This window comes from Sus scrofa, chromosome 4 (genome assembly GCF_054392235.1).
Source record: "Sus scrofa isolate SSC_HxYL_T2T_F1_AM1 chromosome 4, Sscrofa_HxYL_maternal_Yorkshire_Landrace_v2.0, whole genome shotgun sequence".
Classification (NCBI taxonomy): Eukaryota; Metazoa; Chordata; class Mammalia; order Artiodactyla; family Suidae; genus Sus; species Sus scrofa.
Window position 1 is genome coordinate 118,306,061 of NC_139386.1, and position 14,874 is coordinate 118,320,934.

The 14,874-nt window shown below is 36.3% G+C and overlaps 2 protein-coding genes across 6 annotated transcripts in view; both read left to right on the top strand.

Moving 5' to 3' along the window:
- Nucleotides 1-14,874, top strand: part of LOC106510209 (uncharacterized) — a 561,578-nt gene that overhangs the window by 327,526 nt on the left and 219,178 nt on the right. The window lies entirely within an intron of this gene.
- On the top strand, nucleotides 11,541-14,309 carry LOC146404216 (uncharacterized). The gene is made up of 2 exons (XM_085024321.1): nucleotides 11,541-11,915; nucleotides 13,303-14,309. The coding sequence occupies exons 1-2, from the start codon at nucleotides 11,727-11,729 to the stop codon at nucleotides 13,528-13,530; spliced, it is 417 nt and encodes a 138-aa protein (XP_084880447.1). The 5' UTR covers nucleotides 11,541-11,726; the 3' UTR covers nucleotides 13,531-14,309.

The window sequence follows — 14,874 nt, forward strand, 5'->3', positions numbered from 1 at the left end:
GCATTTGCAGAAACACTAAAAAGTCACACTGCCTGTACTGGAGGGACAAGATCCACAAGCGAGTACCTGTAAGATGTATAAATGTCATGGTAGAAATATGCATTCATCTAGGATTCTGCCATCAGGGTCTGAAAAAAATATCAAGATGATGAACTGGTGTTCAGAATAATATTTTCTTACATGTATATGCTTGTTTATGAAGCACCTCATCTCATTTGATCCTCAAAGCTATTCTATGAATTAGGGAGAAAATTCCATTTAATGGAATGTAAATAGAAGTTAAGGGAACTTGAATTACTTCCCTCAGGTCATATGGAAGTTGCTCTGGTCCCTAGAATCCTTTCTCGGTACTCTTTCTGGTCTCCCCTGTCTCCTCAAATTCTCAGTGGGAAAAGGAGGGTGAAGGTGCCACAATGCAGGGATGGAATAGCAGAATCGTTTAGTTATAGGTAGTCATTAAGCTACACAACATTCAGATAAAACACATTTAAATTTATTACAACACTTATCCATATGGGGAACTGCACATTCACTGACAAAAAATTGGACCATATTGCCAAAATGTTAAAAGAAAGATACTAATGGAAACATGATTTGGGGGAATACATGCCAAAATATTAATTACCAACATTTGTAAAAATGCTTTAAAAGGTAAAGACCTTTTTTTTTTTAAATGTGTTATCTCATTTGATATTCACACAAGTCACATAATTGAGAGGTGTTGGCACTAGGCTATGCTTTCAGTTGATTCTAGGTCCTCATTCTTCTCATTCCTAAACTAATTTTGCAAAACATCCTGAAGGCCTCTGTGGTGTTGCCAGTATGGTTTGTAGCCGTGGCTAAATTTCCACCTCAGCCTATTTAACTTCTGGTGCTTCCACGTACACTGTCTGCAGAGCCTCATTCTGCAGTTAACTCTCCAATTTCATCAATGACCGGGATGCAACAGGGTGACTCAGTCAGGCCACATCTATCCCACATAATGGAAAAGTGTCAATTCAATACTTACCCAGTATTTGCTCTGATTACATAAAACATTTGCCAGGTGCAGCGTTCGATGCTGTGTTTTATACAACATAAAACATAAGTCTGTTCCCTAAATCAGAGCATCAACCACACAACAGTTTCAGCACCTTTCCATATAAAGAAGAGAACATAAGGTTACAACAATTAGGAAATGTCTCATGCACAATTTCTAAAGAACCAGTTTGCCAGATGAAGTCAGAGTGGTTGCTGTTATTATTAGCTTGCTTATCACCTAAAATATTTGTCACAAGAATTCAAATTTAGTCTGCAGGTGTCAGAGGAATATTTTATTTAAAGTCACAGTTTAACAAGATGATGTCTTTTGTAAGTGTTTGGGAGATTTTTATTTTTCCTTTCGTTAAAAATAATTTCTTTCGGTTTCCCAGGAGTGTCTATAACACAGAAGGGGTGTCATTGTTAGTCTCTTAGGATTTGTTCCCTAAACAGATAATCTGGTTTCTGGTAATTCAGTAGCCTCCTCTTTTCTAACTGTTGGTAAGTTAACTTTGTAATATTTCTCCTGATGCTCTTTTAAAGATATATATTAACATGTCAAGTCCAATTTTTTTTTTTTGTCTTTTTGCCATTTCTTGGGCCGCCCTGCGGCATATGGAGGTTCCCAGGCTAGGGGTCCAATTGGAGCTGTAGCCACCGGCCTATGCCAGAGCCACAGCAACACGGGATCCGAGCCGCGTCTGACCTACACCACAGCTCACAGCAACACCGGATCGTTAACCCACTGAGCAAGGCCAGGGACCGAACACTCAACCTCATGGTTCCTAGTCGGATGCATTAACCACTGCGCCACGTCGGGAACTCCTCAGTCCAAATATTTTAAAAATATATTAGAGTCATAATAATGTAAAGAACATGGGCTTCAGAGCCAGTCAGACAAGATTTTGAACATCAGTTTTATACTGGATATTTATCTTTATTTTGGGGATTCTGGCTCTCAATTTCTTCATTTGTAAATAGAGCTAAAAATTCCTATCCATGGGTTTTAATCAGAATTCTAAAGCAAATAGCAAGATAGTTATAAAGAAAAAAATTTAAATGTTTATTATAATCCTTTACATAGCTATCTTTCTTTTTTTTTTTTTTTTTTGGTCTTTTTAGGGCATAGCTATCATTTTAATTCTTTAGTGGCCTCTATATTGAAAGAGAATGGCAGTTCTTACAAGTCTGGGCTATCAAGGTAACCAATACAGCAGATTGTCTCACAGACACTAATCAGATTCGTTTCCACTGAGCCACGATGGGAACTCCTTAATTTTCATTATAATTAGGAACTTGGTATCTTCCTAAAAGTAATTCCAAAGACCCAAAAATATACAAGTGAAAAAAAATGAATTAAATATTTCAGCATGATATTATTCATTGCCCTTATGTTAATATCAGCCTCAATATAGACATTCCATATCCCCTTCAATCTTTTTCATAGCACTCATTACCATATGACTTCTGTACGAATCTTATTATATATGTCCCTAAACTAGTTAGCTTCAGAGGAACAGGGACTTTGGTTTGCTTCTTTTATTTAAATTTTATTGAAGTATAGTTGATTTATAATGTTTTGATAATTCCTGCTGTGCAACAAAGTGATTCACTTACACATGTACCCATAGCCATTCTCAATCAGATTCTTTTCCCCCATAGATTATTGTAGAATATTGGGTAGAGTTCTCTGTGCTATACGGCAGGTTCTCTTTGGTCAGTCATCCCATATAACACAGTGGGTAGTACTTGAACTATGACTTATACTTCTTAAACACCTAATCATTATCTAGTTTTGTTTGTTTGTCTTAGTGAAGTATCATTGATTTACAAAGTTGTGTTACTTTCAGGTATACAGCAAAATGATTCAAGTATGTATATCCATTATTCATCAGATTCTTTTTTTATTACAGGCTAAGATATTGAATACAGTTCCTTGTGCTATACAGTAGGTCCTTGTTGTTTATTTTATTTATAGTAGTGCATAAATAACCCCCAAACTGTTAATCCCAAATTCCTAATTTATCTTCCCCCCTACCCCCACCATCCCCAATGGCAATCATAAGTTTGTTTTCCATGTCAGTGCATCTCTTTCTGTTTTGTCAATAAGTTCATTTGTATCATGTTTTTTAGATTCCATATATAAGCAATATTGTATGATATTTGTCTTTCTCTGTCTGGCTTACCTAAGTATGATAATAACTGGGTCCATCCATGTTAATGTAAATGGCATTATTTCATTCTTTTTATGGTTTTTTTTATACCATATCTTCTTTTTTCATCAGTCTGTCAGTAGATATTTAGATTGTTTGGCTTTTGTAAATAGAGCTGCTGTGAAGATTGGGGGTGCATCTTTTCAAATTAGAATTTTCATCTTTTATTGATGTACGCTCAGGAGTGGGATTGTTGAGCATACATATAGTAATTCTATTTTTATGTTTTTAGGGAACCTCCATACTGTTCTCCATAATGACTGCACCAATTTACATTCCTATCAACTATGTAGGAGAGTTCCCTTTTCTCAACACTCTCTGCAGCATTTATTATTTGTAGATTTTTATCTTTCTTTCTTATTTTTCTTCTCTTTTGTCTGCCCCAAGGCATGTGGAGTTCCCAGGCCAGGGACCAGATCTGAGCCATAGTTAGTTATGACCTACACCACAGCTTTTTATAAACTTTTTGATGAGGACCATTCTGACAGGTGTGAGGTGATCCTTCACTGTAGTTTTGATTTGCATTTCTCTAATATTTAGTGACGTTGAGCATCTTCTCATGTACCTTTTGACCATCTGTATGTTTTCTTTGGAGAAATGTCTTTTTAGGTTTTCCATCCATTTTTTTTCCTATTTACTCTTTTGATAATGAGCTGTATGACCTTATTGTATATTTTGGAGATTAACAAGGCTTGTGGGTCATGTCATTCACATATATTTTCTCCCATTCTGTAGGTTGTCATTTTGTTTGTTTATAGTTTCCTTTGCTTATAATTTTGATTAAATCCCATTTGTTTTCCTTTTTTTTAAATTCCTTTTGCCTTGGAAGACTGACCTAAGAAAACATTGTTATGATTTGTGCCAGAGAGTGTTCTGCCTATGTTCTCTTCTAGGAGTTTTATGGTGTTCTATCTTATATTTAAGTCTTAAAGCCATTTTGAGTTTATTTCTGTATAGGGTGTGAGGGGGTGTTCTAATACACCTCTTTGATTTACATACAGCTGTACAGCTATCTCAATACCACTTGCTGAGGAGACTGTCTTTTCCCCAGTGTATATTTTTGCCTCCTTTTTCAAAGATTAATTAAACATAGCTGTGTGGATTTATTTTTGGGCTCTCTATTCTATTCCATTAATTCATGTCTTTGTGCCAGTATCAGGCTGTTTTGATTACTGTAGCTTTGTAGTATTGTATGAAGTCTGGGAGGGTTATACCTCCAGCTTTGTTCCTTTTCCTCAGGATTGCTTTGGTAATTCTGGGTCTTTTGTGGTTCCATATAAATTTTAGGATTTTTTTGTTCTGTTTCTGTGAAAAATGTCATGGGCAATTAGATAGGGATTGCATTAAATCTGTAAACCACTTTAGGTAGTTAGTATTGTCATTTTACCATTTAACTCCTCCAATCCAAGAGCACAGGATAGCTTTTTATCTTTGTATTACCTTCAATTTTCTTTATCAGTGTTTTATAGTTTTCAGCTATATTTTCACCTCCTTAGTCTGGTGCATTCTTAGGTATTTGGGGGGATCATTTGATGTGATTTTATTTTATTTTGTTTTATTTTCTTTCTAGGGCTGTACCTGTGGCATTTGGAAGTTCCCAGGATAGGGGTCAAATCAGAGCTACAGCTGCCAGCCTATACCACAGTCACGCAATGCAGGATCTGAGCTGCATCTGCAACCTACACCACAGCTCATGGCAACATCTGATCTCTGACCCACTGAATGAGGCCAGGAATTGAACCCACATCCTCATGGATACTAGTCGGATTCATTTCCACAGCCCCACAATGGGAATTGTTGATGTGATTTTAAAAAGGATTTTTTTTTTCTCTTTCTAATATATAGTGTAAAGAAATAACATATTTCTGGGAGTTCCCATCGTGGTGCAATGGTTAACGAATCTGACTAGGAACCATGAGGTTACGGGTTCGATCCCTTGCCTTGCTGAGTGGGTTATGGATCTGGGTGTTGCCGTGAGCTGTGGTGTAGGTTGCAGATGCGGCTTGGATCCCATGTTGCTATGGCTCTGGAATAGGCTGGCAGCTACAGCTCTGATTAGACCCCTAGCCTGGGAGCCTCCATATGCTGCGGGAACAGCCCAAGAAATGGCAAAAAGGCAAAAAAAAAAAAAAAAAGAAAAGAAATAACATATTTCTGTATGTTAATCTTGTAACCTGCTACCGTGCTGAATTTCTTAATTAGTTCTAATAGTTTTTATGTGGAGTCTTTAAGGTTTCCTATATAGAGTATTGTGTCAGCTGCGTATAATGAAAACTTTGCCTCTTCCTTTCCAATTTATTTCCTTTTCTTTGTCTCATTGCTATGGCTAGTATTTCTAGCACTAATGCTTTGTTAAGTAGAAATGATGAGAGTAGCTTTCCTTGTCTTGTTCCAGATTTTATTTGGAAGGCTTTCAGCTTTTCACCATTGAGGGATATGTTGGTTGTGACTTTGTCATAAATAGCTTTTATTACGTTGAAATATGCTCCCTCTTAACCCACTTTACTGAGAGTCTTATCCTGAATGAATGTTGAATTATATCAAATGCTTTTTTTTTGCATATATTGAGATAATCATGTTGCTTTTATCTTTTCTTTTACTTGTGTGGTGTTATCATATTGATTGATTTGTATATGTTGAACCTTCCTGTCCTTATCACCTCTCCTTTTTGGTTTTTATGAATCAAATGAATGTTTTTGATTTGTGGTTATGCTGTTTTTCGAATATGTTAACCCATTGCTATGTTTATTTTCTTTTGACCAGTGGTCATATAGACTCAAACACATTCTAAAAAAAAATGTGCATTACCTTACTCCTCTCCACCATTTTTTATAACTTTGATGTCCTATTTTACATCTTCATGTTTATCTTTTTGCTGTTCATTGTAATTATAGTCACTTTCAGACTTTTTAATTTTTAATTTATGTACTGACTTATTTAAGTGATCTACAATCATTTTATATATTTGCTTTTCCTATTGTGGTTTTTCTTTTTTCTATAGATTTTTGCTTCTTTCCTATTTCAAGAAGATCTTCCAATATTTCTTTCAGGATAAATTCAGTATTGCTATGTTCTTTCAGTTTTTCTTGTCTGAGAACTTCTTTACCTCCCCTTCTATTCTAGAAGATAGTCTTGCTGGATAGAATATCCTTGTTTGAAGATTTTTCCTTTCAGGGCTTTGAATATATCCTGCCACTCTCTTTTGGCCTGCAAACTTTCTGTAGAGAAATCAGCTAATAGCCTTGTGTAGTTTGTCTTATAATTAACTCTTCATTTTTCTTTTGCTGCCTTTAAAACCCTCTCTTTAACTTTTGCCTTTTTAATTGTATGTCTTGGTGTAGGTCTATTTGGATTGATCTTATTCGAAACCATCTTTGCTTCCTGTACCTGGATATCTCTTTCCTTCTTTAGGTTTGGGAAGCTCTCAGCCGTAAGTTCTTTAAGTACATTTTTTAATCCTTTTTTTTCCTCTTTATTCTTCTTCTAGGATTTCTATTATATGTAGATTGGCAGCTTTGTATTATCCCATAGATCTTGCATGTGTGTTGAATCTGCTCTTCTGATAGGATGATTTCAATCACTCTATCTTCCTGATAACTTATTAATTCTTCTGCATTGTTGAGTTTGCTATTAATTGCCTGTAGCTCAGTTCATTATCTGTTGACTGAGTAAATGAATATATAGATCACAAGTACACTAAGATGGTTTGGTGCATAGGCTTTGGCACTAACCAAACTTGGGTTAAAATATTCACTTGTCACTTTTAGCTGTATTAATCGGGAGAAACTAATTAACAGTTGTAGGACTCATCTGTACAGTGGGTGTAGTAATTCACTATTTCTTTTTAATCATGGTTCTGTGCTTGATGCATCATTAGTGCTCAAAAAATTGTAGATGTTTTTATTTAGGTCTAGCTTTGTGAGTGCTCAGCATGTGATTTGCTGTTCTTTTTTTCTTAATACCCTCCAACATGAACTGGCATTTTGCTTAATTTTACATTTCCTTTTGATTTTAATTTCAGTTTTTGAACGATTAATGCAGCATAAATATTTTCCCATTTTTGCTCTTTATAACTATAACTCAAAGTTGCAAATCATGTCTTTATTCTTGATTTTTCTTTTGATAAGAATCAGGTAAAATTAAAAATCTTATAATAAAACTATAGAATCGAATGTACTCATTTTGAACTAGTTTCAGGTTTAACTTGTTCTCATTGTTCAGATGAATTACCATCTAAACTTAGCCCCATCTACTAGAAACACATATGAACTTTGTGAAAAAAAGTACATATTTTAAATGCTAGAATATTTATGTATTTCCCAACAACAAAATGTTTTTATTTTAAAAGAAAAATGACAATAAATCTACATGTAAGATCATGGAAACTGTAACCATAAGAAAAATCTCTACTCAAAGATGATTTTATTTATTTATCCCACAAATACTGCATAAACTGCAGTGTAGCAGGTCCCTGTCCTCCTAGAGCTCATGATGTAGAAATCTGTGAGTCCTTTTTTGTTCTTATGTCATCTGTAGCACCCAAAAGAGTACAAGGTATATAATTAGTACCCAAATACTTTTACTATCACAGCTCAAATGTAAATTTTGCTATGGTCAAGTTAGGTGAAGCAACAGTACCTTATCCATAAGCCCATACTCATTGATTAAGTGTGATTTAACATAGTGCCTTTGATGCTAAAAATGAATTGATCATACATTTGAGTTATAGTTTCCTTTTAGTTATCTAGTACAATGAAAATATTTCTAGTGGATGAATTCATTTAGGTCACAAGTATGTATTTATTCCTTAAAAGACCTAAGGGGTTATGTTATATTACTTCTACCTTGTTCTCTTTGCGCCCTGCGCTGCAAGGCAAGAAGTTCTACTATCTTGCAGGATAGACCTTATTGAGAGTCTACATGGAGTATACAGGACTCACCTGAGTTCAGCCTTCCATCCATTGCCTCCAAGGTACTGGTCACGTGATGTAACTATCTTGTCCCCTCTAGACTAGTTGTCATTCAGTACTATTTAGTGACCTTAGTCTATGGGTACATGGAAAAAAGTACCACCCACTAAGCCCTGCTTTAATTTATGACCCAGAAAATAGTGAAACATAATCATATTTTTGTTGTTTCCAGCTCATAGTTTTTGAGCCTTTTTTGGGCAACAATAGATCATTGGAACGTGAATAGTCATCCAAATTAACATATAGTTATAACTTATAGTAACTGTAATGGATGGAGAGATCTAGTATTCTGAAAGAGATTACAATGGAGAGCCCTAGGGTGGTGTCTTTATTTTTTTTTAATTTGTTCTCCGTAAGGAGCATCATGCTAACAGTGTATATTTTGGAGAGGGAGTAGTTGATAATGAACTATAAGATTGCTAAAAGTAGCATTTAAGTGGGAAGTAGGGAAAGATGAAAATTAAGACACTCCATTTTTTTCTCCATTTCTATTAACTAGAAAATTCGCTATATTAATTGACATAAAGTTATCGCTTACTTTTAGAAAGGATTTGAAAAAAAATGAAATTCAATAATTTTAGAGTTGGCAACTATATCAGAAAAGAGATTTATGATAATATATTTAAAACATACCATGTATCAGAGACTAAAATAATGAGTGTGTTATAGCCATCATTCCTTCAAATTCATGGAAGACCCTAATCTTTTGAGGTGGTAGAATTTAATTGATTTTTACACTTTTCTAATGCTTTAAAGGCTTAGAATAGAGGGACAGTTAAGTTTGCCAAGATTTACATGTAATTTGCAGGTGGAGACTCTAGGATCCAGGTCTGGCTGTTTGGTTTCACATCTTCCCTGAAAACAACTACATTATTATTATTTAAGGAAAACATGATGATATGACCGTCGGGACCTGGGGCTAGGGTTTGAGAACAGTAACTGAGTTAGAAAACATCTAAGTTGCTGTGTTACCTTTGAGAACGACCAAGGTCTTTTTTTTTTTCTTATGTTTTTCATTAAAGTGCTCTATTCTACTTTGAACCCTGAAGATGAAAATGTGGCTTTCACAAAACTATTGAGAGGCACATACAGTTGTACACATACAAACTTGTGCACATACACCCCTGAGGTTTTCTCAGCAACTTTACATCAGTTGTTTCTTTAACCTAAGAAAAACCTTGAATAAGATCTGAAATAGACAGTTCAGCAGGTGCTCAAAAGAAAGGCAAATCAAGTAAACAGTCTGTGCAGTTGCAAAAAAAAAAAGCTGTGCATGGGCTTGCATGGGACTGGCTGTTGCAATATTTTCTTGATGGTAAATATGTCAAAGGTTCTTCCAATTGGATTGATTTTAAGTACTTTTGGAAACAAATTAACTTAATTCAATCTATTGTTCCATAAAAATATATTTTTTTAACTGATTACAATAGAGGGAAGACATAACTAAAATATCAACAACTTCTGAGACTGCAACCTCTGGGTCCAGGGGTCAAGGATTGATTCATCTTAAGTATGACAAATATGAATTCAACAGATCTGGCCTTCTTTAATGATCCACTTTTAGAAGGCAAGGATATGTCTAGTAATGCTTTTGTGTGCATCCTCCATTGAGCTTCTTTGCTTATTACTAAGCTTGATTTTAAAGTACTTGTTTAATAGAAACTAGTCTATTGCCAGCCACTAGTCTATGTTAGTGGTTACCCTCCGAGGACACAGATGCAATGCCTCTAAGTCTGTGCTGTCAAAAGGGAACTAGATTCAAATAAAATGTGTGGCAATGCCAACCTTGTTTCATCTTTGGCTCTTTCCCTGTTTCTAGGAAGTCTCATACATGGATCTCTGCACTAAAAATGTATAACCTTTGATTTCATAGACCTTAACTTTCTAGTGACTTTTTACCATGGCAGATGGAAGAAAATACAGAAGAAATCTCTTGTTAAAAATGGCAAGAAGGTTAAAAACAGTGAGACCAGTATTCATTTATTAAGTAGCATAAAATGGTGTCCCAGGAGAAATGTTCATGAATCCCGCCGTCACACAATATGGAAAAATTGGCATGACTGATTACCTAATATCCTGCATTTAATTTCTACTCCCAGTAAAAGTGTATATTCATCAGGTGACTTCAGAAAAATAGAACTAAGGTCGAGGAATGATGCATACAGAGATAGAAAATGTATGCCATGGGTCATATTGCTACTGGTGACTATTTTTGGTCATGGGTAGAAAATGTGAATGTTGACATAAGTGTGCGTGGGGTATGTGAGTAACTCTAGGAAAAGTGTAGCTGATTTTCTTAGTGGTAGAAATGCAACATTTCTAAATTAAATGCAGTAATACAGTGTTAAGCAGAGTGATTAAAGCAACTCAATTACTTAATTATAAGCAACAAGTACTTAATTATAAGGTATCTGGAAAGCAGAATGTGGGGTTACTCTCTGCTACAGGTTGATGGCATTTGACACATTTAAAAGGCAAGTAGACAGTTCTTTCTTATCAGTGAAGCATAGATGTAGTATGATACAAGTTTCATGTGATAATGGAAAGTCTATAGACTCTGGAGGCAGAGAAGTTACATTTGAAGTTTGGCCAGGATCTCATACTTCTGAACTGTGTGACCTGGAGGATGGAAGCATTGAAGAGAGTTTTATAAGGAACTGCTCACAAAGATGTGGGCAAACTCAACAAGGGATAGCTTGGTACTCCTGGGCTTACAACAGATGGGAGCCATTACCTTATATCTGGAGGGATCAGAAAGGAACAATTGACAGGATTCTGAGGGCTGCCTGACAAGTAGCCTATAATAAAGGGACATAGCCAGCTCACAGTGACCCTGCCAGGAGGGATCTGGGGAGAATAAACACCCTGACCTCCCTCTCCCAGTTAGCCCTTGCATCTACTGCCAGTTCTCCTTAAGACAAACCTTATGGAAGGCACAAGGTAAAGACACCTATCAGAGCAGGTTATTAAAAGTCAACTTCTCATAAGATGGAGAGGGAACTCAGGAGATCAGGAAGGGTGATGGAATACACCCAGCACCTATACCCATGTCTGTGACATTAAATCACCACAGAGAAGTTTTTATCATTCAATTCCAGTCACCTGTATACATATACATCTATTTTGGAATTGTTTGTAGCACCCTCACCATCTTGACAAAGTCAGAAAAAGGAAACCATCAAATCCACCGTGTTTTCTTTTGCACCTTGGTTGTGAACAGGAAACCCTTGGATCATCATAATACAATAATAGTAACTATAATACCAATAACTATAACTGACTTAATTTGTTTCCTGTTTCTCCTCATGCTTTTTTAAAAACATTTTTTTTTTTTCACAGCTTAACTGCACTGTTCACCAGTGGCTATATATTCATACTGACTGAAATCCTTTACAGCTTCATTCCCTCTTAGCTATGTGCTCCTGGACAAATGACTTAACGCTTTTTAAGTCTTAGCCTCCTTGTATGAAAAATTAAGCTATCTCGATATAACCAAGCAAGTGGGCTTGTTGCTTGCTGCAAAATGGAAAGACTGAGTACTGGGGCGATGGCCTTTTGCAGAGAGGAAAGGCTTTCTTGCAGGGCAGCCAAGCAAGGAAGTGCTCAGCTCAGGGAATGCTCCGCTCTGTCTCCCCCATCTGCTCTTGAGTGGGATATTTATAGTGAAAGTGAGGAGGAGGAGGAGGCTTGGAATGATTGGTGGAAAGTGAAGGTAAGTTTCAAGAGTTCACTGTGCAGCCCAGACTGTTCTTCATGCCTCTTCATGTGCAAATTTGGGGCATTCAGTGTGTTATAAGCCGGGGATTTTTGATCTGCCTTTTTGACCTCTAAAGTTCACTCTGCTGGTCTAGTTTCTCAATGTGCCTGTGCAAGGTTCGGCTGCCGGATATGTCAGCAAGTTGCTTCCCTGGTTCTCCGTAAAGGCCAGCTTGGAGGTCTTAGTGAATCATTTGGTTCCTATTTTGTTTCTACTTTATGGGCCTTGAATGTGTGAGGTACAGGGTATAGTTTCATCAGTATGTCTTAAATATTTTTTCACAAAGACATATAGGAAGAACTCAGTAACCATTAGCTACAATTATTGCATTTGAGAAGGTTTTTCAGAGTAATTCACAAATAATAATTTATACGAATGATTTATTTGTATAAATAATAACAAATTATAATAGAACCATCCTTTCTTAATCTGAACCCCCAAATAATCTGTACTGTTGTGAATATCAAAAGAGAAAAAACACGGAGAGTTTTTGTAATCGACATCATACTCATAAATGCCACTTCTTGTTATCATTGTTATTATTAGCAGAAATAGACTCTCTCCTTTGTCAATAAGTTCTCTCCAGAAGGAGGGGTGGACTGGCAAAGCTTTGATCATGTCTCAAATGGCTCAGCACAGTCTGCCTTTTGTCCAAAATACCAAAAGAAAGAGTTCAGTCAGTCACCACCTTTATCACTCCCACTCTGGAAAATGGAACTTTGACTAAAAAGGAGACTGAATTAGAAGCCCCTCTTTGCGGACCGAGAATAGGATTGTAAAAATAAAGAAATGAGGATAATGCTTTATAAATGTACTTGCCTAAAGATGTTTTTCAGTGATTGGAACTGAGAAAAGCCAAGCACTTTTCCAAGGTTATATTTTAGGTGATAATGTCAGCAAAGGAAATGAGGAAGGACAAGCTAAGAAACAGCGGGATAATGAGGGCATTTCTTTGGCATAGATATTAACGTCCAGTAAACAAAGCAGTTATGATTTACTGTTCTTCCTTAATGGAAGTATTAAAATATGTATATGTTATTTATAATGTATACAAAGCTATATAGTTCATGATCTCCAAGCAGTACCCATGTCTTTGAAAAGAATAAAATCCTGTGGTTAATCAGTCTACTGAAATACCCTTCCCTTATGATCCATACTGGCTTATATGTAACCCCATCAAAAATACGTTGGCATGTCTTCAAGGCGTAACATAGGTGTGTGTGTGAGAGTGCATGTGTGTACACGTGCGCCTGCTGGCATGTGCCACAGAGTGCTGATCTTTGAAAACGGGGAAAGATTTGGGAATCTTTATGACCTGGAGGAATATGGGGTTGTCTTCCAGTTTGGGGCCTTTGAATGTGCCTGTGTGTACTTTGTCGTGAAAGCTTCGCTGGAGTGGTCGAGTCGCAATGAAGCACCTTCAGGTCCCGGTCCCGGGACAGTTGTGGATGAACGCTGTGACTGCAGACAAAGTCATTTAACCCCCCTGGATCTCAGTGAATTCATCTGTAAAGCACTCAGGTTGACCTCTGTGATCTCTAAGGTCCTTAGGAGAGGTAAAGTTTTATGATTCTCTGTGAGTTAATTATTGAGGTCTTTTGTGGTCAAGTTTGCATCCCTCATTGTTTGAGGCAGCAATAAACAAGAATAACCTCTGCTCCAAAATTAGAATATTCTGTAACTTACTAGAAATAGATGAAAATATTCTAAGGAGAATAATGATTACATCATTTGATCTAGGCATGAAGCTGAAAAAATTCAAAACAAAGCCTATTTACCATCTCCTTAAGTGTTTCCCTTGTTCAAAAACAAATCAAGACTGAGACTCATTATTCCCTACAGCTCAAAGCTACATAACGCTGTGGGTGCTCTGTTAATGCCTTTGCTGTGGTCTGACATAGTCTTTGGATCTGCCTCTGTTCCTTGTCAGCACCAGTGATAAAGCCTGCTTTATTTTACACAGAGAGTGGATTTAAAAGAAAGGCATGACAGCATCTTCTCTGTGGCTGAGATTTCTTTGGTCACACGTTATATCTCACTTCCCTAGTGTGAGGCCACTGGCCTGTGTTCCAACTTTAATTCCCTCACAGATGTTAAAGAGACTAATAATATCCCCAGAGCCTGTCTCAGACAGAATAGCACGAGAGACAAAGGCTGTCTCTGGGACATTTTAACTTCCCTTTTCAGAACCATCACCAAGTGCCTAGCTTGTGCCCCACTCTCTCAGGGCTGGATTTGGATACTGTATTTTCTGTTACCTGGCAAGTATTTAAGCTGGTGCCCACTCAAGGGAGTTTGCCTTATGGTAGTGTGTTCTCAGCGCTAAAAAAAAATAATTAAAAAAAAAAAGCCTTGACAACCAAAGGAATTAAAGGATTTACAAAAAGAGTCTCTTCAGGACAGGAAGGAAAATTAAAAGTCACTATAGATAAATGTATCCTCACATATAGATTCATTTAGGTATTATACATGGATAGATTGGGTAGGTAATATGGTGTATTCAAAAGAGCAGAAATATTAAAATTCAATTTAATTTAAATTTTAACACTCAGCAATGTTTTTGTTACTTCCTTTGCCTCAGTATTTTAACTTTTTTTACAGAAGGATTGTATAACTCCATGTGGACTTTCCATTAGATTTAAATGAAGTGATTTATTTAGAGTCCCTAGGACAATTGTCATGCTATTCATTGGGTATTTCCTAAATATTATTTTCTCTTAGAAAGCTATATAAAGTAAAAAGCTGACCATTTGCATGTTGCAAGTAGCAGAAGTAGCAAATAATAGTGGCATAACACTATTAATCAGGTTTGTTGAAGCTGGCATGGGTTCAGGAGCTTAATAACATAAGGATGAGACTCTGCAGTTCTTTTGTTTTCCTCTCCTGATTACAGAAGGGTTGTAACTTTTCTGGG

Coding starts and splice junctions, on each gene's coding strand:
- LOC146404216 (XM_085024321.1), top strand. CDS start 11,727: ATGGAAAGACTGAGTACTGGGGCGATGGCCTTTTGCAGAGAGGAAAGG. Junction 11,916..13,302: donor ATGATTGGTGGAAAGTGAAG/GTAAGTTTCAAG, acceptor GTTGTCTTCCAG/TTTGGGGCCTTTGAATGTGC.